A 23,733-nucleotide genomic window follows, 5' to 3' on the forward strand; every position below is an offset into this window, starting at 1 on the left:
GAGCCTCCAGTGAGAGCTAACAGCAAAACAGCGCAGGAAGAGCAGGAGAAGAACAGAAGGTGTTCAGCGCCCGCTCCGATGCACAGCCAAAGGGAAGACCTAAAGCGGAAATGGAACAAGCCTTTCTCTTGCAATCCAACCCGCACCCCAAACAAGAGACGCCTCTTCAGGAATCTGAAGCCTTTCGCGCTCTGATGGTACTCTCAACAGCAACAGAGCTCTCCAACCCAGTCCAGCTCCTGACCGGAAATAGCAAGGCTGTAACTCTCACGTGAAAGGACTTGCCAGGCATAAACGCTATTTACATTGGTCTCCACTGTCTCATGTAAGATGTCTAGCTCTCAGCAAAAATTACAAGGCATACAAAAAGGCCAGGAAAAAATACTCAGAACAGGAAAAGCAATCAGAACCAGTCAGATATGATACAGAGGTTAGCGCTTTCAGAGAATTTAAAATAATTGATCAATATAGTATGTTAAAAGCTCTGATGAGAATGGTGAGCAACATATAATACCAAGTGGGAATTTCAGCTGTGAGAAGGAACTATTAAAAAAAAAAAAATGAAATGCTACCAATGAAACACACAGTAATAATCATAGGTAAACAAAACAATTCTATGCCCACTGAAAGTAATTTTCGAAGATGAAAACAAAATACAAACTTCCTTAAAAAAAAAAAACTCACAAATTACACTAAAAGCACAATTAATTTAAAAAAATTGATAAACTAGGTTTCATTAATATTAAGAAAACTGCTCTGAGATAGACACTGTAAAAGAGAATAAGATAAGCCACAAACTGGAAGAAAACATCTGAAAATCACATTTCTGACAAAGGGATTATATTGCAGAACATATGAAAAACTACCCAAATTCAACAATAAGAAAGCAAACAACCCACTTTAAAAAATGGGCAAAATCTCTGAAGACACTTCATCAAAGACAACTGGAAAGCAAATAGCACATAGAAGAATGCTCAACGTCATCAATCATTAGGGAAATGCAAATTAAAACCACAATGAAATATCACTATACACCTGTTAGAAAAAATGATCTAGACACTTTGAAAAACCGTTTGATAGTTTCTGCCAAAGCTAAATATACACCAAGCTAATGACCCAGCAATTCTACTTCTACTATCAAATCCTGCAGAAATGGAAACTTCATTCACATAAAAACCTGTATATGAATGTTTATAGCAACTTTATTTATATAGACTGCCAAATACTGGAAGAAACTCAGGTATCATTCAAGTAGTCACTGGATAAAAAGCTATGGCACATTAAGACGACACAATACTACTCAGCAACAGAAAGGAATTGATTCCCACAGAAGCATGGATAAATCTCATGTGTATTATGCTAAGTGAAAGAAGCCAGACCCCAAAAGCTACTTATTCTTATTCCTTTCATATGAGGCTCTGGAAAACAGAAATATAGGGAGGAAAAGAGATCAGTAGTTGCTAGGGCTCTTGGGGGGGGGGGGGCGGGGAGGAGCAGTTATCTATACGTAAGTGGCACAGGGGACTTTTAGGGTGATAGGACTATTGTACATTGTACACCATTCCATCATGGTGGGATTGGATATACAATCCTAAAGGAGATCAACCCTGAACACTCATTGGAAGGACTGATGCTGAAGGCGAAGCTCCAATACTCTGGCCACCTGATGCAAACAGTTGACTCACTTGGAAAAGACCCTGATGCTGGGAAAGATTGAAGGTAGGAGGAGAAGGGGATGACAGAGGATGAGATGGTTGGCTGGCATCACCGAGTCAATGGACGCGGGTTTGAGCAAGCTCTGGGAGACAGTGAAGGACAGGCAAGTCTGGTGTGCTGCAGTCCATGGGTCGAAAAGAGTTGTGCTTAGCACCTGAACAACATAAACAATCCTACACCTTTGTCAATAACCACAGAACTGTACACCATATAGTGAATTTTATGGTATGTAAATAAAAGCATAATTAACAAGGTTGTGGGAAAAATTCAAGATGAAATGCAAGCTGAGACTGTTGACCTGAGCACAAATAAACCCCACAACTGTGACCCAGGCGACCTTGGCAGAAGAGGGTCTGACCAGATAATAATGAAAAAGTGAAAGCGAAAGTCACTCAGCCGTGGCCATCTCTTTGTGACCCCATGGACTGTAGCCTGCTAGGCTCCTCTGTCCATGGAATTCTTCAGGCCAGAATGCTGGAGTGGGTTGCCATTCTCTTCTTCAGGGGATCTTCCCAACCCTGGGATCGAACCCAGGTCTCCCACATTGCAGGCAGATTCTTTATCATCTGAGCTACCAGGGAAGCCCAAGAATGCTGGAGTGGGCAGCCTACCCCTCCTCTGGTGGATCTTCCCGTCTCAGGAATCGAAGTGAGATCTGCATTGCAGGCGGATTCTTATCCGGCTGAGCTACGAGGGAGCTAATATGGCTAAAGACAAACAGAGTTGCACAGACACTACGCCGTGATTATGAATCTGTTTTCACAGGTGGGTCAGCATCTCTGGAACTGGTTTATCGGTATACTAGAGTGGAACAGGTAGGTGAACATACTGTAGATGAGAACCAGGTTTCTCACTGTAGGAGAAAGAAAAAAAGGAAATGGAACAGGCTAAATAGAATAAACTCTGTGGGGCTGGACGGGAACTAGAATTATCAGTGTGGATTCATGTTCTCGTGTGTGTGTGTGTGTGTTTATGCGTGTACACAGAAATAAATACAGATGAGTGTGAATGATTTAGTATACATACAGATATTTCCCAGCTCCATCCAAAAAGAGGGATTAGAAGCAGTGACAGGTTAGCAGCCGGTAATGCATCACCTAGTGGCTAGATCTTGGTTCCTAAATATCATTCTCCAATAAAAAGAACCAGGGGTCCCTGGAGAAATGGTCAACTCCAGGGCTGGAACGTCTTGAGGTATCAAAATTAAAAAAAAGAAGCAGTGTATTGGAAGGGCACAGGAACAGACCTCAAAGAGCTCTCAATGGCCACTGAGGACTTGAGCTACACAATAAATAACAGTACTGGGCTTGTCGCCCAAAGAATTAGGTAGACAGCCTTAAGTCCATATGGAAGTCAATAATGATGAACAAATGGAGAAATGGTAACTTTTTCGTGCAAAAAAACTCTGATGAATAAATTAGAACACCACAGTAATACCACAGGCAAGGTCCATCAATGCGTAAACAGAATATCTACCTGGTTCTAAAGTATCTCCACACATATTTAACACGTATAAAGGGAACAAGAGTTGAGTTTACAGTAGCGAGTCCTGGCAGACATCACCTTGGCCAAGGAATGGAGGCTCACGTGACCCGTGAAACATAGTGACATAAGGTACTGATATGATGCCCCAGGAAAGTCACAGTCACCCTACGGCGCCTCCCCAAGGATGCGTAACCTCAATCCAGCCACGAGCACGTATCAGCAAACCTCAGGTTGAGAAAATTCTACGAAGTAACTGACGACTGTTTATCAGTGTCGAGGTCACGAGAGGCAGGGAAGGCTGGGGGGCCACGACAGCTGGATGCCACGTGGGTTCCTGAAGGACAGCCGGGACGGGAAAGGCCCTCAGAGGGAAAGCCAGCAAGCCCTGCTCCCAGCCGGCAGTCCTGAGCTGGGGCTGCGTTCTCAGTTCTCAGTGTTGACGAGTGTCGTGTGGTCACCTGAGATGCTCAGATAGGGGAGGCCGGGCAAAGCGCATACGCTCTACTAGCTTGTCAACTTTTCTATGAGACCAAAATAATCTTAAAAAAAAGACATCAACCTATTTGCCAGTGCTCCAGAATCTTCATTTTACTCTACGGACACCAAGATTCTGTCTCATTCAGGAAAGCCTACACAACCCCCATCTCCCTGTTGTCCTTATGATGCTCATTCAGATCTCTCTTTCGGACAAGTCATTTTTTTCTCTCCTCCTATTGTTTCATAGGAAACTGTTACCTGAGATAAATTGCAACATGTCTCTTGTTTAATTTAAAAGCTCAGGAAATTTCTCCAAAATACACCCTAACGCCCCTGTCCGCCACACACACACACACACACACACACACACACACACACACACACACACACACGCACACACACACACACACTACTCTTAAACCTTGCACCCACTCGCAGTTCTCGTTCAGCTGTGCGCACGACGCCCGAACAGCTCAGCTCTGGTTCTGGCCAACGAGACTCGGGGAGAAGCCGGGCTGACTCTACACAGAGCACTGCTATCTGATTGCAGATAAACAAAAACTAATTAAGGACCTGGTTTTTTTTTCCTCAGACAATGATTTAAAGAAATTGAAAAAGCAATGAATTATTTTACAAGGTGGAGTCCACAGCTCAGAAGTGTCAGAACCAAGATTCAAACCCAGGTCGGTCCAGCTCCTGAGTCTGTGCTAAACACCCCACGTTCCAATGTCATATTATAAAAACCCGATCACAGAATGATCTGAAAGGTCATCAATGAATTATAGTCAGCAACCTCACTTCTAAATACACATGAGGGAGTTGAATGTTTACAGGTATAGACATTGAAAGCTTCAAGTAATTATTTTATTATGAAGAGTAGAAGGTGTAAAATACAAGCCCGAAGGAGAAAGTAAACTGATAACCTTTGAAATATCACAACAAATACACTGTATTTTACAGTGAGTATGGAAGTTTAAGAATTAGTTATATTATAAATCTTTAAAATTTTTAATTGTACACATAGAAAATAAATTTCAGTGTATGCAATTTACATGAAAGTATATAAAGAAAACCATATGCTTTAAAAAAAAAAAGGAAAACCATATGCTTTTTAATGCGGAAGGAGGTAAAACTACTTAGCTCTATTTTAATCTGTCTTTGCTCCATGACACACTTCAGGATCAAGGTTCGCAGTATTAGGGGTGGGAAGATGCTGGTGTCTCTAGACCTGGCCTTCTCCCTGGACACAGCCACGTGCCTGCAGCTCACAGAAAACTTCAGAAGAGCTGGGATTCCTTCCTGTGGTTTTCTGTCCCAAGATAAGGACTGAACAGTGTTTATCTCCCTGTGTGCACTGGGTTGTGATGCTTCTGAAGGGGAAAGACCACTGTCAAAGTTTGGAAACTTGAAAATGAGTTTCGGGTCATTCCATACTTGTTAGACAGGGTGGGTATTCCAGAGTGGCAGAAAGAAGATACAACGGATGCCTTAAAGAAGCCTGAAACAAAGGCATCCTTTTAAATAGCCAGAGCGCCAAAACAAAGCCCAGACCTCTGCCCTCTGCATCTGTGCTTAAAAAAAAAAAAAAAAAAAAAGCTGTTTCTTATTACTGTGTTGTCTCCTTAACCCCCAGAGAAGACTATCACTATCTACTCCGAAGCTGTGCGGATGGAAGACCCGGAAAGGAAAAGTGACCTGCCCACGACCACAAGTCAGCAGGGCCAAGGACACAGACGTGCTACCTACCCCGGAAGCTGCCATGCCTGACTTTCTGACACTGTTCATCTTGCTACAGGCTTGCTGCTGACCTCAGCAACGACGACGGCACACGACTCAGTACCTACCAGGGGCTGCCAGGCCCCACGTGGCTCCCCCTGTTCTTCCACATAGTTTTATGGGAGCACAGCCAGGCCCAGTGTTGACAGACTGTCTCTGGCAACTTTTGGGCCATCCTCACTGAGTGTAGTCGTCATGCCAGAGGCTGTGTGGCCCACAAAGCCTAAAATATTTATCATCAGGTCTTTTACAGAAGCAGCTTGCCAATGTTTGACTGGACTGTGATGTTTAAACCTGACAGCCAGCTGTGGCAGACCTGACACCTAACTCATCTTACACAAAGAAGTCAAGCGACTTAAACACAGCGGGAAGCCAGAATTCAGAACCAGGGTTTTTCTCCTTTTTGACTTAAGGGCCACATCATTATTCCAATAAGATACACGCTGACGACTCTTCCTTACTTGGTACATACAATGTAGTACTAATGTTAGTTCCTCAGTCAGGTCTGGCTCTTTGCGACCCCATGGACTGTGGCCTGCCAGGCTCCTCTGTCCATGGAAATCTGCAGGCAAGAAAACTGGAGTGGGTAGCCATTCCCTTCTCCAGGGGATCGTCAGACCTGCCTGTATTGCAGGCAGACTTTTTATCATCTGAGCTACAGGGAATGTAGACTGTTATTCCAGTGGGGTAAGAGCTGTAGGCCACCCCTCTGCAACTCCCAGGGACCCAAGAAGAGAAGTAAGGAACCCATATTTACATAATAAATTCATAGATAAATAGCTTCTAAAAGTCCTATTTAATTTCCCTCCTCCTGGACACACTCTCATTATAAAGAAACATTTCCAGTACTCAGTACCATTCTACATAATTGTAATGTGAATTGTTTTCTGTAAATTTAAATTTACGAGGGAAAAAGAAGGTAAGCAGTGCAGCCATAGTGTTTTTCAAAATTAACTCATCAAACCACTTCCCTGAAGATGGATGTATTTCCAAATCCCATTTCATTCATTCAGATGAGTTGCAGGCTTGCCCTCTCATCGCTGCCCAACAGCGACCCCTGCTGGCTGAGGCAGGGGGCCTCCCTCAGACTGGCTCCCCTGGGAGGTCAGTGGCACTTCCTCCATCAATGTTCTGTTGTTGCAATTTCTCCCTCTCTCTCTCTTTTTTTCCCTCATATTTTCTCTGAAATCCAAACAAGGGCAACTTGGGGGAAAAGTTTTCTAAAGCATGCGACTACTGCAATAATGGGTTTTTGTTAAAAAAAAATAATGGGGTTTTGTTATGCTTTCATCTTAACTATATAATGGGCCAGAGTTCAGTGTTTGTCAACTTTAGGAAGTAAACCAAAAGGCAGTCCTATCTGTGTTGCTCATTACTGACATGAACACTTCTTTATTTTAACTATAGACTCTAAGTCCTATCAGGGTTTCATATTGTGTGTGGAAATTTTTCTTAAAAAGAGCAAAAATATCTTCTGCAAACATCCCAGTGACAAAAACACATCCTATAGGTCGATTTCGTTTTGAAAGAACTTCATTTAGTTCTTCACTAAATTAATTTTAAGGGTAAATGTGATACAGGTTTTAAGTCCTGTGATCTAACCGCATCTTACGCACACCATCCTAAGAACTTCATCACCAACAAGAATAGTGTTTCCAGTTGCACTTTGCCACTGAATGGTTCTCCCAGTCTGGCAGTGAAGGGCACATATTAACATTCCTAGCATTGAAGCCCAGCAGTGTGTTGACGAAAACATTCTTTGGATCAGGGCATAAAAAGCAAATAGCCAGCAGCGCGATTTTTTGACACAAAAGGTGAATACAAAAGAAGTATTTACTAAGATCCCAAGAACACAGGAACAAAATTCCTGAGACTACATAATTTTGCATGGCAAGATTACAGGGAGGCGTGCAGCTGGCGGGGGGGAAGTGAGACTTTTCATAAGCACCTACTATAATTACAGCTTGAGGTGCCAATTTTAAACTAAATGGAGACTTAAGATGGCAGATGTCCAAATTTTAATGGCTCCCTTAGATAAGATTATAGTCCCCTCTGCTTAATTCAGAATAAATGCTTCCCGACATCTCTAAATTCACTCCATTTGAAAAGTGAGAACAAGAATTCAATTGCTGAAGGATAAAATGGGGAGCCATACAGCCGATGTTGCTAAAGGGAGTAAAGAGTCAACAGCTCAGGGGTATTTGGTCCTTCATCACAGCACCTCCACGGTGACCTTTAGTAAGAGTTCCATCAACCAGGACACATGCACAGTATGCTGGTGTATGACATTTGGGGTAGAGTTGGTAGAGGAGAAAACAGGTTTAAGACATGCCAAAAAAAAAGAAAAAGGTTGGAGATGATACCAGGAGAAGAAATACTGTAGATAAGTAGAAATAAATCTAGAGTAACTCTCTGATGAAAATAAACAAGGCAAATATAAATGAATAATTAGATATGAACATGGAATAAAAAGGCTTGGACTCTCCCCAGAAAACCAGAAGCTGACCAAGACATTACCAAACGGTTATGATTTTACAAATAAATATTACAGTGGGACACTCTGCAGCAATGGCCTTCAGAGCGCCTTTAACTTTGTTGAATAAGTGAAAGCTCAGAGGTGGTATTTCTTGATGATGATGTGCGCTACAGAAAAGATCAATTAAATGACCAAGCGCCCCCTGCCCCTCACCCAATTTTTCCAATAAACCTAAAAGCAGAATCCTTAGGTTTCTGGTTGCTATTCAGCAAACTCTGGCATTTAGAATTAGGTTCTCCCAAATAACATCCTTGTGGGTTTTTCCCTTTAAAAAGTTTATGCCCATTTCCCAGATGTCTGAGATTAATCAAGGCTTAAATATCTGCAGCAAGTTCTCGCATCTCCTGTTAGCACTGGCTGTTAAGGCTTACGTGACTTTCATCAAGTGTGCTGAATCTAACAGTCCTTCCTAAAGTGCTCTAGGACTCCACTTCTGACAGCACTTCCCTGCTGTCCATGTGAAATATGTAGGCAGCTATCAAAACTAGTTAAGAATTTTATTCAGCATCTAGAGAAGAGTTACGGAGAAGGCAATGGCACCCCACTCCAGTACTCTTGCCTGGAAAATCCCATGGACAGAGGAGCCTGGTGGGCTGCAGTCCCTGGGGTCGCTAAGAGTCAGACATGACTGAGCGACTTCACTTTCACTTTTCACTTTCATGCACTGGAGGAGGAAATGGCAACCCACTCCAGTGTTCTTGCCTGGAGAATCCCAGGGATGGCGGAGCCTGCTGGGCTGCCGTCTATGGGGTCGCACAGAGTCGGACACGACTGAAGCGACTTAGCAACAGCAGTGGAGAAGAGTTAACCTCACAAACCTTCGTACTGATCAAGATGATGTGTTAGGCACCAGCTGCTCCTGAACCTGGCTACTTGTCTTCAATCACTGTGCTATCTGGTGCATCTGTAATCTAGCTGCAAAATTGAGAAATTTCCACTTGTTTAGGAACACCTAGGTGACAAAGGAGATTCCACTGATAGTTTACTCAGTAATTTCAAACTTGTACTTTTCATCCAGTCGATCAGTAACGTCCCTGGATAAATGCATCTCCGAGGGCCAAATGGAAGGCATCGGAAGAGCCCCTGCAATCACTACCTTTAGGGACACAGGTAAGAAACTGGTAACTGCTGGCCAAACCCTGGCATTTTCCTGAATGTTTATGTAGGCATGCAGCAGATGGAAATCCTAGTGTAGTTTTTAGAAGTGCACTGGGCTTAATACCAGAGTCAGATTAAAAGGACGAGAAACGGTTATCAGGACACCACAAAAGTGCTTAGTAAGACTGTTCATGGTTAAAGGGAAAGAGACAGCAAGCTAATATGTGGAAAGATCCTACATTACACAAGGCAATTTCATCACTTGTTTTGCGGAAAACAAGGCAGGAATCTGGTGATGGTGGTGGCGGCTGAAGTCTCAGAAGGAACGGCTGCCATGAGCCTGCTCCTGAGGAAGGGGGTGTTTCCCGGCGCAATGGGGGAGCTGGGACACTCCTGCCGGAGGCGAGGAAGCAGGCGGGAAGAGAAGCCAGCAGTTGAGACCACTCTGCCCTGAGCAGCTTCTGGACCTGAGCTTCCCACCAGCAGCTGTACATTTCAATTAGATTAAAACTGGGAGAGCTAAAAATGCTATTCTCCCTCCTGTTTTAAGTCAGCCACCACTTCTACTACTAACATGTGGCTGATAATTTATATTTTTCCTTGGAAAATAAAATTGATCCTGAAATGAAACACTTCATAACATACACCACTCTTCCTTACAACATCCTTATGGAATAGATAAGGGCGAGGCTTTAGACATACGCGGAAACATGAAGGCAGGAACAAATCAAGTCCTGGGCTTTCAGACGGTCTGTCTGCAGGGAAATCCACCTCATGGTGCTGCTGAGTCAGAGCAGAAATGAACCCCAAGAGAAATAAAGCTCCCTGGCTTAATCAATGAACAGCAAGACTTCTGAGTGAGTCATTACACATTCATACATACACAATTGGATGCATGAGGGCAAAGTCTTACTAGACTATCCACCCAAACCTGTAAACTCCACCTGGTGGAGAAGGAGGGATGCTGACACCTTCAGGTACTCCGTGTATAAAAACACCCTTCCAGAAAAAGATTTTTGCTCTATGGTATTATTACTGTGGTTGCCAAATGGGACTATCCACTTAAAGAAATCATGCTTCTTTCAGTCATTACTGTCTAAATTCCCACTACAAAATAAAACAGCAATGGCAGAAAGAAAAACAAACAAAAGCTTGGCAGTGAAAATCCCAAGGGGGCACGGATTAAAAACCCTACTGCTTGTGCTTCCTTGTTTCAAGAATACTTGAGAAAATAATCCAGATTAAAAGTCAGATGTGTGTGTGCGTATGCATAGTTGCTCAGTTGTGTCTGACTCTTTGTGATCCCCTGGACTGTAGCCCGCCAGGCTCCTCTGTCCATGGGATTTTCCAGGCAAGAATACTGGATAATTTTCTCCTCCAGATCCTCCCAACCCAGGGACTGAACCCATGTCTCCTGCATTGGCAGGCAGATTCTTTACCTCTGAGCCACCGGGGAAGCAAAAGTCAGATACAGAGTTGTTGTTCCGTCGCTCAGTCGTATCAGACTCTTTGCAACCCCATGGACTGCAGCACGCCAGGCCTCCCTGTCCCTCATCAACTCCCGGAGCTTGCTCAAACTCACATCCATCGAGTCAGCAATGCCATCCAACCATCTCATCCTCTGTCTTCCCCTTCTCCTCCCTCCTTCAATCTTTCCCAGCATCAGGCTCTTTTCCAATGAGTCAGCTCTTCACATCAGGTGCCCAAAGTACTGGAGCTTCAGTTTCAGCATCAGTCCTTCCAATGAACACTCAGGACTGATCACCTTTAGGATGGACTGGTTGGATCTCCTTGCAGTCCAAGGGACTCTCAAGAGTCTTCTCCAACACCACAGTTCAGAAGCATCAATTCTTCGACGCTCAACCTTCTTTATGGTCCAACTCTCACATCCATACATGACTACTGGAAAAACTATAGCTTTGATTACATGGACCTTTGTCAGCAAAGCAATGTCTCTGCTTTTTAATATGCTGTCTAGGTTGGTCATAGCTTTTCTTCCAAGGAGCAAGCATCTTTTAATTTCATGGCTGCAGTCAGCATCTGCAGTGATTTTGGAGCCCCCCAAAATAAAGTCTGTCACTGTTTCCATTGTTTCCCGATCTATTTGCCATGAAGTGATGGGACTGGATGCCATGATCTTAGTTTTTTGAATGCTGGGTTTTAAGCCAGCTTTTTCATATATATGTGGGGCTAAAACGGCAGTGACTTTAAATTATTTTAGATGATTTAAAAAAAAAAACACCCCAAATCCCTCAGACTTTCTTAAAGGACCATGCTGAAACCCCCTGGACAGCAGGACCCGACCCCCCGACCCCCGAAGCTTGCCCAGCACTCATCTCATCTGCCTCATTTACACTCTTAACGCCCTCCACCCCTCTCCCAACCTGCGGGGCTTTGCCTAACAACTCCCTGGGTCCAGAATCCTTTACCCCACCCCCTCTCATCAATCCTTTTTCGAACAAAGCGATACATGGGTAAATATATTTTTTTCTATACTCCCTTCCTTCCCTTTCTCCTGGGACACCCTCAGTCATCCCTCTGTTCCCGCCCAGGTATCTCTGTCCTCCTCAGATCCCAGCCTTGGGGAGCGGACCCTGGTCAGACTGGGCTCGCTCAACACTCCAGCATCGCAGCCACGGGCGAGGAGCTCCTGAGGGCTGCGACTCTGCACATGCTGGACGGCGGCTGCGGCGCTAAATCCATAGGAGGAATCCATAGAAAGGGAATAAAGTCTTCTCTGGGACCGCTGAAAAATGCCACAGATACTTATCAGTCTGGGCGGATCACTACTGAGGATGAAGAAATGGGACGGTCAGGGTAACTTAAAATATCTGCTAGTCTTCTGTTCTAATAACCCATAAATAACCAAGTAACAGACGAATGGCCATCACCTCTTTGATAATACCTATGTCAAACACCTATAATACCGTGGCCAGATCATGTAAACACTATTCATAAGTAAAGGTGTTAAATACTGTATTACGGCTACCATTTCATCACAGTGAAGGAATTTAAAGGAAGATGAACATATATTCAAAAAACAACAATATTGAGTTATTTCCTGACAGACAGAAAAAGGTCACTTTCCCCAGTCATTCATTCAATCTACAACTATTTACCGTCTATGACTTGCTAGTAACAGTCCCAGCAAGTCACAGGGTGGTGAGCACAAGGAGATGCTTGTCCTTATGCTCCATCTTCTAGCTGAAAGGCACAGATAACACACACATACCTGGTGGTGCTAAGAGCCCATACAGAAAAACAAGCAGGTAGGCGGTGAGAGGGGCAGGGGTTTTCTTTCTTCTCGGGCGGTTCAGGAAGGCCTCCCCGATGAGATGACATCTGAGCAGAGCCCTGAGAGATGATGGCATGCCTTCCAGCACCCAGTTAGGAAGGGCAGGGGGGCACAGAGAGCTCGTGGGGGGCACAGATCACAGCTCAGAACAAGCCAGGAGGCTGACGGAGGGTTTTAAGCAAAGTAATGACATAGTTTTAAAAAGCCGCTTTGGTTGCTGTGTCGAAAGCAGCCTGTGAAGAGACAGGGGTTGAACTCCGGAGACCAGCAGGGGCTACTGCAAGCAATTCAGAAGACAGGATGGTGGCTCTGACCAGCGCTGGGTGCCGCAGCTGGCCCAAAGCACTTGGTTTCTGAATGCATTTTGAAGGAGGAGCCGATGGTTTTACTGATGGATTGGAGGCAAAGGACATCAGACAAGACTTCAAGATTTCAGTGCAACAGCTGAAAGGATCGGGGGGGAAAATCACAGGGAAACATGTGTCTTAAGAGGAAAGGGGTCAACCAAATGTTTGGGGCACATCAGATTCTAGATGTCCATTAGAACATCCAAGAGGAGATGGTGACTACACAGATAGACGTGCAGGTCTGGAGTAAATAGGGAATCATCAGCATACCGATTGTATTTAAAGTCAGAAGACTGGATGAGATACCCGAGGAGGGGCGCAGACAGAAAAGATGAGAGCTTCGACATCATGGCCCTGGGCACCAAGTACAGAGACTGGGGCGATGAGGAATGAGCAAAGGAGAGTGAAAAAGAATACCTACTATGTTCCAGGCTGGTGTTAGACGAGAAAACAAGTCTACCCTGCAGACACGCAGCATCACGCTGCGGGCTTCTGGGCTTCCCTCTCTAAAAACATAGACATCTGAAGAATTGCTCAGCAAGATCCCACCTCTCACTGTCATCACTTTAACAGCATGAAACTATGTCCCAAAGGACTGTAAGATCCAACCTTAGGACAGTAATCAAGAAAACATAAATAAAGCAGCCAGCCGTCATCTATCAAATTGGTCCCAAATTAACATTCATACAGTTACCAGGTAGTTAAGGATGTGCAGAAATACAAATTGTTCTACAGAACAATTTAAAATTATAAAGCAAAATTAGTTTTCTAGGTATCTACATATAAGGTGAGAGTGTCTATGCAAATTTGGAATACAAACTTAAAACCCACATGTTATGTGTGGATATGCACATGTATGGTAAATGAACTGAAAGAAAATCCCTAAGTGTGGTTACTGTTTGCCTCCGGGGAGAGCAACATGCAAGGGTAAGTAAGGGACACCGCACCTAATGTGTGATCTTTATTTAGCTTGCTTCCCCTCCCCTACCTCCCCCCCGCCCCCAATTACAATGAATTTAAGAGAAAGTCTTAAAGCAAATGAAAGAAAATACAATCACCAACTCTGGTGTGAATTCATGAGTGCATATAATAACAGTCTTTGTAATCTCAACTGTATTAAAAAAAAAAACTCAATATTTTTTAGAAGGACAAAAGACAACAGTAAAGGGAAAACAAGACCATCTGTTTCAAACAACAAATACTGACCATTTATTGCCTTCACTGTAAGCCTATAATAAAGCAAAAGTGAAGGAATATGTTTTGTTGGAATTTTATAAAGAAACATGAGGTCTCTGGTATGAAATAGCAGTTGGCAAAATCCACAAAATGCTGTAATTTACTATTCAATAAAAACCATGAAAAAAAAAAATAAGAGTATTACCAATAAATACAGTAATTAAAACACACACACAGAAAAACAGGTAAAGCTACCTAGAGTTTTATCAGAGGATCTCAACTGAATTGGGAATTAGGCCATCAAGTTTGAGTTGTAACCTAAAACCTGCTTCCAGTGCTTCTGGAATGGGGCGAGAAATGACAAAAATGAATGGGAGATAATGTAAGATCATCGTCAGTCAGCCAACTGGAATGGTGCTGAAAATTCACGAATACTGCACTTAATTCGCCTATGGAAATCTGGGATATAAACACAAGCTTCCCTTGACAATTCAGTAGATTCTACAGACATTTACTTAATTTTGTAAGACTCATCTTCTTGAAAAAGTAAACCACTTAAGAGTATATATTATAATAATAATGCTTTTAACATTTATACCTTTTCCAGAAATTAGTGTTTCATGTTACAGCCCTTACTTTGAGCTTTTTCTAGTCTGTGGGTGATAAATATACTCACTGAAACCCTTACTCATTTTTCCTAGCTTTTTAATTCTGAATTGCTCAGTGTAACAGCAATAAAGCAGATAAATAATGAGGAGAGATTTTTTTCACCTAAATACTTAGTTAATTTACTGCAGGATTACAAAGAGCAGAAAATAAATCAGACTATTTATATTAGAAGTAAATTATAGGTATATTAATTTTATTAAATGTGTGTCTTTAAACAAAGACACCAACACAGAATTCAATTTCTAGCCATTCAAAAATCAGTTTTAATACTTCTGTTCCTAGGACAAAAAAGTTACACATATGTTAATTTGACGTATTACTTTTAAATCCTGATATTGCCATTCCCAATATGCGTCAGAGTTTCAAAGTGTCTATAAAACACTAAGAACCTCCTTTTTATCCTAAGTTTGTTATAATCATCTTTTCCTTCTTTTAAGAACACATCCATTTATTGCCAATAATTAAAATTTAAGGCAATCCTTTCCTTAAGCTTAAAATACTAAATCATATCAACTGCAGCACTTACGATATGAGTCACTTCTCTTGAATATTTAGAAACAAGTTCAGGCTGGTTCATCTAGTGTGTTAATTGTTGTCAGGTGGAATGAAAAGCATTTGCTTTCTTTACCTATGTTTTCAAAGATGTCTTCACCATTTTCTCTTTGGAAATTTTTTCTACATCAAACTAGTACATACTAACTGAAACACAGCAAGCAGATAAATGCTTAATTTAGGGTATTTTTCAAAAAAGCAATAGGACAACTTAAAAAAAACAACACCACCACATGTATCTCTTTTGTTGCTAAATTCTTGGGTTAAAACCAAAAGTCTTGCAAAAATCAAATTCTACTGTCTGATTCGTCAGAACAGATGAACAGGTTTATTTCTCCTCAAAGCTGGTTAGAGACAAATACTTCTAGTTGTTGAGCTAACATTTTGTTAAACAACCGGTTAACCTTTTCAAGATAATAAACAATTCGGGGAAGCAAACAAATACTTTATGCCACAAATATTTCCAGAGCCGCTGCCCCGAGCAAGGTGCTGTGCTGAGAACGGTGGGTGGCCGCGAGTATTACCCCGGCAAGAATTCTACTCAGGACACGCTTGAGAATCTCGGTGAGGAGGTGAGCGAGGAGGGGTGTAAATAATAATAAAAACACGGCAGGAAGGGATTCATCACTTTCACGGAGCAAACTCTAGAATACTACAGGTGTCGAGAAAAGGGAACAACTGCTTTCCACGGGTGCTGTGGCAAGGGAAAAATCAGAGAAGGCTTGGTGACAGCGGTGGATTTGAGCTGGATCTTGGAGGAAAAGAAGATTTCGACCGGGTGCAGATGGGGAGCCGCGTTTCTGCGGGCCCGAGCGCGGGGCCTTCGGGGAGGAGGGTACAGGCAGAGAGCCGGATCAGCGCCACGGGAGCAGCAGGCTCAAGCGGTGGGGCAGGCGAGAGAGAGATGAGGGATACAGGCGGAGAAGCGGGAGGCGTCAGACTAGAAAGGGGTCTGAGGAATTACTTGGAGGTCAAGCGGCTCATACTGTACTTGGGAGGCAAATGGAAACCAATGGAAGACTTGGAGCGGAGGGATAGTATGATCAGACACATGCTGCAGGAAGATTAACTTAACGTCAGTAGGGACAGATGTTAAAGGAAGGAAGGCAAAGTAAAGATGGGAGACTGATCAGGAGTCTATCACATAGGATAAATAAGAGGCAATGAAAATAGGAACTGGGCAGAGTCAGTGGGAATGGAAAGAAGAGTATGGATGCAAAAAAAAAAGAGAGTACACTGTAAACAGCATTTATGAAAAATATGGAATAAAGCCTTACCTGATTCTTCTGTATCTTGTTCATCTATTAAACCTACTGAGACGCCTAAATCCACACATTTCTTGCTATGTGTCTTGGACTTCATGTGTTTTGTCAGATTTCCTTAAGGGAAAAGAATGTTTACTAAGCTTACATAGTATTATTTTGCTATTGCATTTGTCAATACTGGCAAATTCCATTCCTATTTCAAGTGAAAGTACAGACTGTGGTTACACAATTCCAAAGACTAAAATTTGTTCAAAAGAAAATACTGGCATCTGTATGTTGTAATAACCCTGTTATTAAGTAATAATCTCTCTTTCAGAGAGATTTATTATTCAGATTATTATTAAGTAATAATCTCCTCCACTTTGATAATGTCTACCTTTGCCTTACGGTTTCTATTCTCTAGTCCTTATTTATCTCATAGAACATTTTATACACACTTAAAATCCCTTTCAGATTGCACTGTGACCTGTGGTTTCTGAATTCTCCCCAGGCTGTGTCTGCTGGCTTTCCCTCATAGTATTTTATTTCCCTGTATACTTCGCAGTTTTTATTGTAAACTTATCTTGAGCAAGATGGTTCTGCATGGAGTTGTAAGTACCCTGGGCTGTAGACACATCTCTATATGTTGGTCTTCCAGTTGCTTCTGCCTGGGACTTTAACAGTTTCATCCCACTAATTCTGGATGAATCTGGGGATCTTTTTGGCATGCCATAGGTATAGGGATTTGTTTTTCAGCAAGGAGCTTTTCCCGTACGTGATCCAAAGACACTGGACAGGTGAGCCAGGCTTCTTTCAGAGGCCTCAGATGCCATTCTAGGACCAGCAGGAATCCCCAGGTCTGTGGGCATATATCTGGTTTGATGTGCCTATGGGGGTTCCCCCCCACCCCATATCTGTTCACCATGCTAGTTCGGAGTTTCTTTTTTATCTCTGGTATCTGAGAACCTGTCTTTCTAAATTTCAAGCTTGGCTATCTATTCAAAACTATAGTTAGTTGTATTATAAATAGCATTTCTGTGTGTTTGGAACAAGAGAAAGAATTTTCTGCATTAATTTCACTTCACCCTTCTGACTAAAAGTCCCCTAACAGTAACCCTAAAGGGGTGTTTCCTCTGGCAGCTGGTGTACTGACCCCTGTAAGCGTCGCCGGCTTACCCTGGGAAGCATTGGGCACCGGCCCAAAGTGGTCATTAATACAGGGAGAGAACTCAGATTCTCTAGAGGATAACAAGCAGCTTGAGTGGATAATGCCACACACACCTAAAATTGCCAAGAAGGGAAAATCACCTCTTTTGAAAAGAAACAAAATCTAAATGCAGGGTTTGGTGAGCAGTGGCATATTAGTATTTGAGAATAAACCTTTAGAAGAGCTAAACATGTCTGAATCACTGGTCCAGACCTGGAGCCAAATCTCGCACTAGCTAGAAGACCAGCGAAACTGCAATATTTATAGAGCTTCAATTCCACTAAAAATTCACTAAGCTGGTGGATCTGGTCACACCTGCTTAGACCAATTCTTGCCCTAGTTAGCATGTACAACATCCCAGAGCTTGGGGCTCAAGGGGCTCAAGGGAAAGAGGGGGCCCGGACTAGATACTAAGACCCAGCAAACCCTGACCTCTGTGATTCTAGAGAGGATGTCCAGCTTAGATGACTTGGCCACGTCTGACATTTATTTTAAAATAAAGCATGAAGCAAATAGGCCGACATGTTAACAACTATTAAAAGATGATGGGTATACTGGTGCTCATTGTACAAATATCTACTTTTCTGTACACTTCAAAATTTTCATATTAAAAGTTATGACTGGTTTTCCCATCTTATTGCGGCTGAAATTACCATTTACAAGTCAAAACACTTTGTAGTATGATGACAATAATACAAACCATATTATAAGGTCCACTAATAGTTCTTTCAAAATGTTTTTGTTCCCTAAATAGATAGTCATAGAGGTCATTTGTTTTCTAAGAGGTAGATGTATAATTGTAAGGAGGCAAATTTGGGAATGTAAGCTTTTAATAAGCATATTTTCTCATAACAAGCTATTACTTATTATTAACCAACTGTGTAAATAATTTAAAATAAAGCAATTTGCATTTCATATGCAGAACATGCATATTAGAATGCAAATATCCCCTAGCAATGCTGTAAACTTGCTGCATTAATTTAACACAATACATTTTTCAACAGATTTAATAAACATTCATCTAAATCCTCTGGAAAGCAGGAAAGCTTTTGTTTCTGGGTTCCTATAGCTATATATATATAGAGAGCGAGCCCAACTTTCTGTGATATATATGGGCCTAAACCCCTATAGAGATGCAAGATCAATGTGTATTTTCTGCTGATAGACCTTTAAAGTAGAATAATAAAGACAAATCAATTAAAACTGATCTGAAAATGCATTCATAAAATAAACTGAGAGGACAAATGATGAAGCACAGACTTAAAAGCATGACCACCAGAAGCATCGAGGTCTAGGAGGACAGAGCAACGCTATCTTTGTACACTACTATTTATGGGGCATAAATCATATCGCTATTACTTTCTGTAAATAGACACATCCAATAAGTAGTAGAGGTGAACTGCCTAGGAAAACCAAATCAGAGTAGGGCAAAATCTACAGTCTCATCAAAAAGCAAGTCTTTTATTATTTAGCTGCCTTTAAAAGGTACTATGGAATCTGTTCCACATACATTCACAAAAGGTAGACTTCTGCAAGGAAGCTGACCATAGAAAAGAGAATTGCCCTGAGGAGAAAAGGGAAATAGTGAATTTCTGACATTTTCTTCACCAGTCTCCTTAGCTCAGGTAGCTTTCTTTAAATAAGTATTTATCACATAATTCCAATGAACAATCTGACAAAACAAAGTTTAATGTAAACTCATACATGTGGCATGTTCGAGAAATGAAGGACAGGAAGACTGCTAACATGCACTGCTCACTCTTCACGGATCACGATGCCCCGTCCACCACTTAACAGATATTTATCTGAAATGCTACATGACGCTGGTTTGAGTTATCTCACTAGGATTAATACTTGATGATTCATGAAATTTTCTTTACCAAGAAATCTCTGTGGTTCCATTTGGTTTTCCACATCTATGTTTTCCTTCCTTTCTTGCCCTTTTAAATATACCTTTAAAATATCCTGATTCCTTTCCCTCCTTCTACTGAGAAACACCCATTTCACGTTATACCTTGATCCTCTTTATTTGGTAACATCACTCTGTACCTGGTCATCTTTTATTTGTAAATACTGGCCTATTGCTGATCTCCTGGTCTCACATTGGAAATTATTTAACAGACGGGCATTTCTTAATCATTAGGATCAAAACCAGTGTAAAAGCCATGAATTGGGTTAAAAGATCAAAGCACTTAATCCTATCAAAGCCTTCCCACAAGATCAGGAAAATCATCCTGAAATGCACTCTCCACTTCTAGAAGGAACTCCTTTGTACACCACAATCCAAGAAAGATAGAATCACGGTTGCTCCCAACTCATGATTTCTTGAAACTTTAGAAATATTCAAGGCTCTCTGGGTCATGATTTTGTTTTCCCCCATCACTCCTGTTTCAGGTATTACTGGCATTTAAGGAGAGCTAATTAGAAGCTACTTAGTTGCTATACACGATACCTCTCCTTAAATGCCAATAAAGAGCAGCCATAAAAGGTAATAAACTTTGCTGAAGAACTGATCAATCTTTAAAACAAAAACCTCAATGTCAACCAATATAATAAGAAAAAAGCAAATGTTAACTAAAAGGGATAAAAATAAAGTAGTTCTGTGAAAAAGTTACTGATTAAATATTTTTCATAGATTTTGTCCTTTCAGACAAATAATTTTATGATCACACTGCCTTGTGTTTGACAGAGTCTTATTTTGTAAAGGGTGGTATATGAAATTGAAGCCTCAAGCAACTAATTTTTATACAATAATCCATAAACAAGGAACCTAATGGAGAAAGCAAACATTCTATAATAGTGCATTCATTATATGTAACAGGAAATTTGCAGAAGGTAAAATTAACTATAATAAAGCCTTACAATTTAAATAAAAACATATAAAGAGTACAGAAATGGTACTAAATGTAACTTTAATTACTAGTTCTGAGTTCTATAAACATTAAACAGTATAAAAGAAAACTTTTGAAACTGAAATTCAACAGAATTTGGGTAGAAAAAAATGTTTCATGGAAAAAAAAAGAAATGGCTATGCATGACTAAAATTAGATAATAAAACATGAATGTAATTAGTATAATTTTACTGTACTTATTAATTTTGTTTTTAGTCTTTTAGCACTGAAATGCATTTACTAGTGATCACAAAAACTTCTTTTTCTTCTTTAGCCCCAAAATAAGTAATTTTGAAAATGTATTAGTCATCATGCTATGCAACTGTAATTTGGGGAGTAAAAGAAAAAAGGGCAGTTGATCCTTTTCGAATGTCATATTTATTACATATATTCTAAAAGTGTGTAATTAAAATCTGAGGTCTAGATATATATAAAGAAATAAAAACATGATGCTAACAAGGTATAATTTATATTGGTCTCTTTAAACTACTGCATCGCTGCTCAAAGTGAGCTCTACTGACTTAATGCATATAATAAAGGACCATGAGGCAATGTCATCTCCTACCTTTAGTCTTAAAGGAGAAGTTACAGTAACTGCAGTGGTAGGGGCGGACATCTGTATGGGTTCGTATGTGTTTCTTTAACATACTAGGTTTCTTACAACGGATTCCGCATTCTTCACAAATGTACTTTCCTCTTCCCCTGCCTCGGACATATACATACTCTTCATTTGATTTATATCTAATTTAAAGAAAAAAAAATGAATAAAGCAATTGGATACTACGTCTTGGAGAAAATACTGATGATTAAAATTCAACCTAAAAAATAAAACAAGGCACAATATTTACACTCAATCAATATAAATGTTATGCACGTACAAGTAACAGAATATTCCAGTTTTTCCCAGCAACACAGTATTCTAATAGCTAATTCAATTTAAGCAACTTTATTCAATATCAGGTTTAATTTTAAAATAGTTCCTCTAAGTCACTTGTCTAAAAGTTTTGTTATAGTTAAATTCAGTTACAACTATAAGTACTGAAATATTTCTGAACTTCATTTTAACTATAATTGGCTGTTATGATTTTTCTCACGACCAAATTCACAAAAGGTATCAATAGACAATTAATTCATCTCTCTTAGCAGATTTTTTCCAGGCCATTCCTTATTATGAATCAATGTGAAACCCAGGGTTCACTCTGAAAATTTAGTGTTCAGCTGCCTCCTAGAACCTACAATGTTTCCTAAATAGTTACCATTTTCTTGATCAAAATGGAGTTATTTAACATAATACCTAACATATATTTTGCCATGAAGATTCTGTTAATAAGCTGAGAAACTCTGCAACATTTATATAAAATTGGCACTAGTAAGTCTTCATTCACATGAAAGCAAATGTACATTTAAAAATAAGTTTAAATGTACATTTAAGAAGTAAAATTTGTACTTGCCCTCCATCAAATATTTTAATTCTTCTTGGTTCACTTTTGATTAAGGAATTTTCTTTATCTTGCTCACTGTTAATTTCAGAGGCATCTTTACTGCTGAATTCAACTACTGTGGACTTTTGATTACCTAATGCTCTCTGAAAGGGAAAAACAAAAAAAGAGAGACACTAATTTAATAAAGCTGAAAACACAAACATACTGATGTTTCACTTGGAAATTAAAACACAGCAGAGTACAGTGCATAAGGTTAGCTTAATGGAAGGCATTACAAGGACGTAACAGCTTTAAAGGTCATTGCTTTCTCTACTTTATCTGTCGGAATCACAGTGCACTGATAAATCTTATTGGATTTTAAAATTCCACCACATTCCAGTGACACCCCTAAATACAGACTCTACAACTCCCCCACCCTGGTATCCAATGAACTTAATAGGAATTAAAAAAATAAACTTAATATTGTTCTTAGAGCTAACCAACCACTCCCATGCCAGCCTAAGCAAACTTGTTAAAGAGTTTACTCTTTAAAGATGCAAAATAGCTAGCTACCCCTTATGGCATAATGTCTCACATCCTGAAAAAGATGAGTAACTCCCCCTCAGTGTCAATGTGCTGTGAAGTTAAAGCAGAAGCCGTTTCCCAATATTTCAGCCTCCTCTTCCCCATCATTTTAAACCATAACTAGATTTCTTCTCTCTATCCTCTCCAAACTTCCTGAATACTGATGACTGTGAATTATACATCACAGGTCAAAAGTTAGGTCTTGGCCTCATACTCCTTAAATCTCTAGGAAAAAACGTACTGAACACGAGAGGAAAGAACAGTGTGGCCTTTCCCCGCCGAAACTCGGCAGTGACCCCATCTCGTGACCTTACACAGCCGCGCTACTCCCGACCACTGAGCTCACCCCCGCTCCGCTCTGCCCTCAAAGGCCCCGGGAGGCGGGCAGCACTGATGGAGCACGTCCCAGGGAGGAAGGACCCTGCCCAAGGTCAAGTGTCAACGGCAAGGGCACCAACTCCAGTCCTCTGGCCAAACCCAAAATAAGGCCCAACCTTTCTGATCAAGGGCCTCCTGATTCCAGCCTCCCCTACAAGCTTCCTCTAAGAGTCACACCAGCAAGCAGACGGCTATTGCACTGCGATGACAGTTAAGTGATGAGAGGGTCTGTGTCCCATGGACAGAGGGCCAACGTGACCTCACCAAGAACTGCTTTGGGAAGGCCCCGTCCTCAGAAAGCCAGGGGTAAAGAAGAGCAGCTGGCCTGAGTGTCTCAAAAAGGTGGTGTGAAGAGGTAATGACACGGAGTCCGACAAGTACAGATGCAACTGTCTCCTCCATTTCTGGGAAACACATCTGGCTTCCCTGCAATCTGGAATCTATACACGCACACTTTTCCTTGACTTTGTACCTTTAACAGTAGTAATCCTATTTCTTACCTTCTCAGTACCAAATTCTCACTTATCTTTTGCTCACATTCTTGCTATCAAATCTCATTTCTGTTCACCAGAGAGCTACATGCCAAAAGCTTTACTATTTTCTTAGTCTATATGCTTAACCACTCTATCCATTATATGTTGTTGACACCGCCTTTCTTTTAGCATCTGTCTATTCTTTTCCATTTTGAATTATAAATACATCCACATCTGGGTGTGAGTTAACCTTCAAGCCAGTAGCCAGTTCCCCAAGGTCACCAGTCCACATAGCTCAAGCCTCAGGGACATCAGACCATTCAGTCTGATACCATGCTTGTCTTCTTTGTCTGACCTCTTGGCTCGAACAGTTCTCCTTGAAATATCTTCTTTCTCGCCCTGTGTGA

The 23,733-nt window shown here is 41.2% G+C and overlaps 1 protein-coding gene across 5 annotated transcripts in view; it reads right to left on the reverse strand.

Moving 5' to 3' along the window:
* Positions 1–23,733, reverse strand: part of HIVEP1 (HIVEP zinc finger 1) — a 130,151-nt gene that overhangs the window by 6,626 nt on the left and 99,792 nt on the right. For 4 of the 5 annotated variants that reach the window (XM_065912200.1, XM_065912198.1, XM_065912199.1 and 1 more), the window contains exons 5-7: positions 21,921–22,054; positions 21,035–21,210; positions 16,405–16,506 (exon numbers count right to left, since the gene is read on the reverse strand). In XM_065912200.1, coding sequence (XP_065768272.1) covers positions 16,405–16,506; positions 21,035–21,210; positions 21,921–22,054 — 412 coding nt within the window. The remainder of the gene's footprint in view (positions 1–16,404; positions 16,507–21,034; positions 21,211–21,920; positions 22,055–23,733) is intronic. The other variant, XM_065912202.1, reaches the window with a different exon arrangement.

This window comes from Muntiacus reevesi, chromosome 20 (assembly GCF_963930625.1).
Source record: "Muntiacus reevesi chromosome 20, mMunRee1.1, whole genome shotgun sequence".
NCBI classification, from domain to species: Eukaryota; Metazoa; Chordata; class Mammalia; order Artiodactyla; family Cervidae; genus Muntiacus; species Muntiacus reevesi.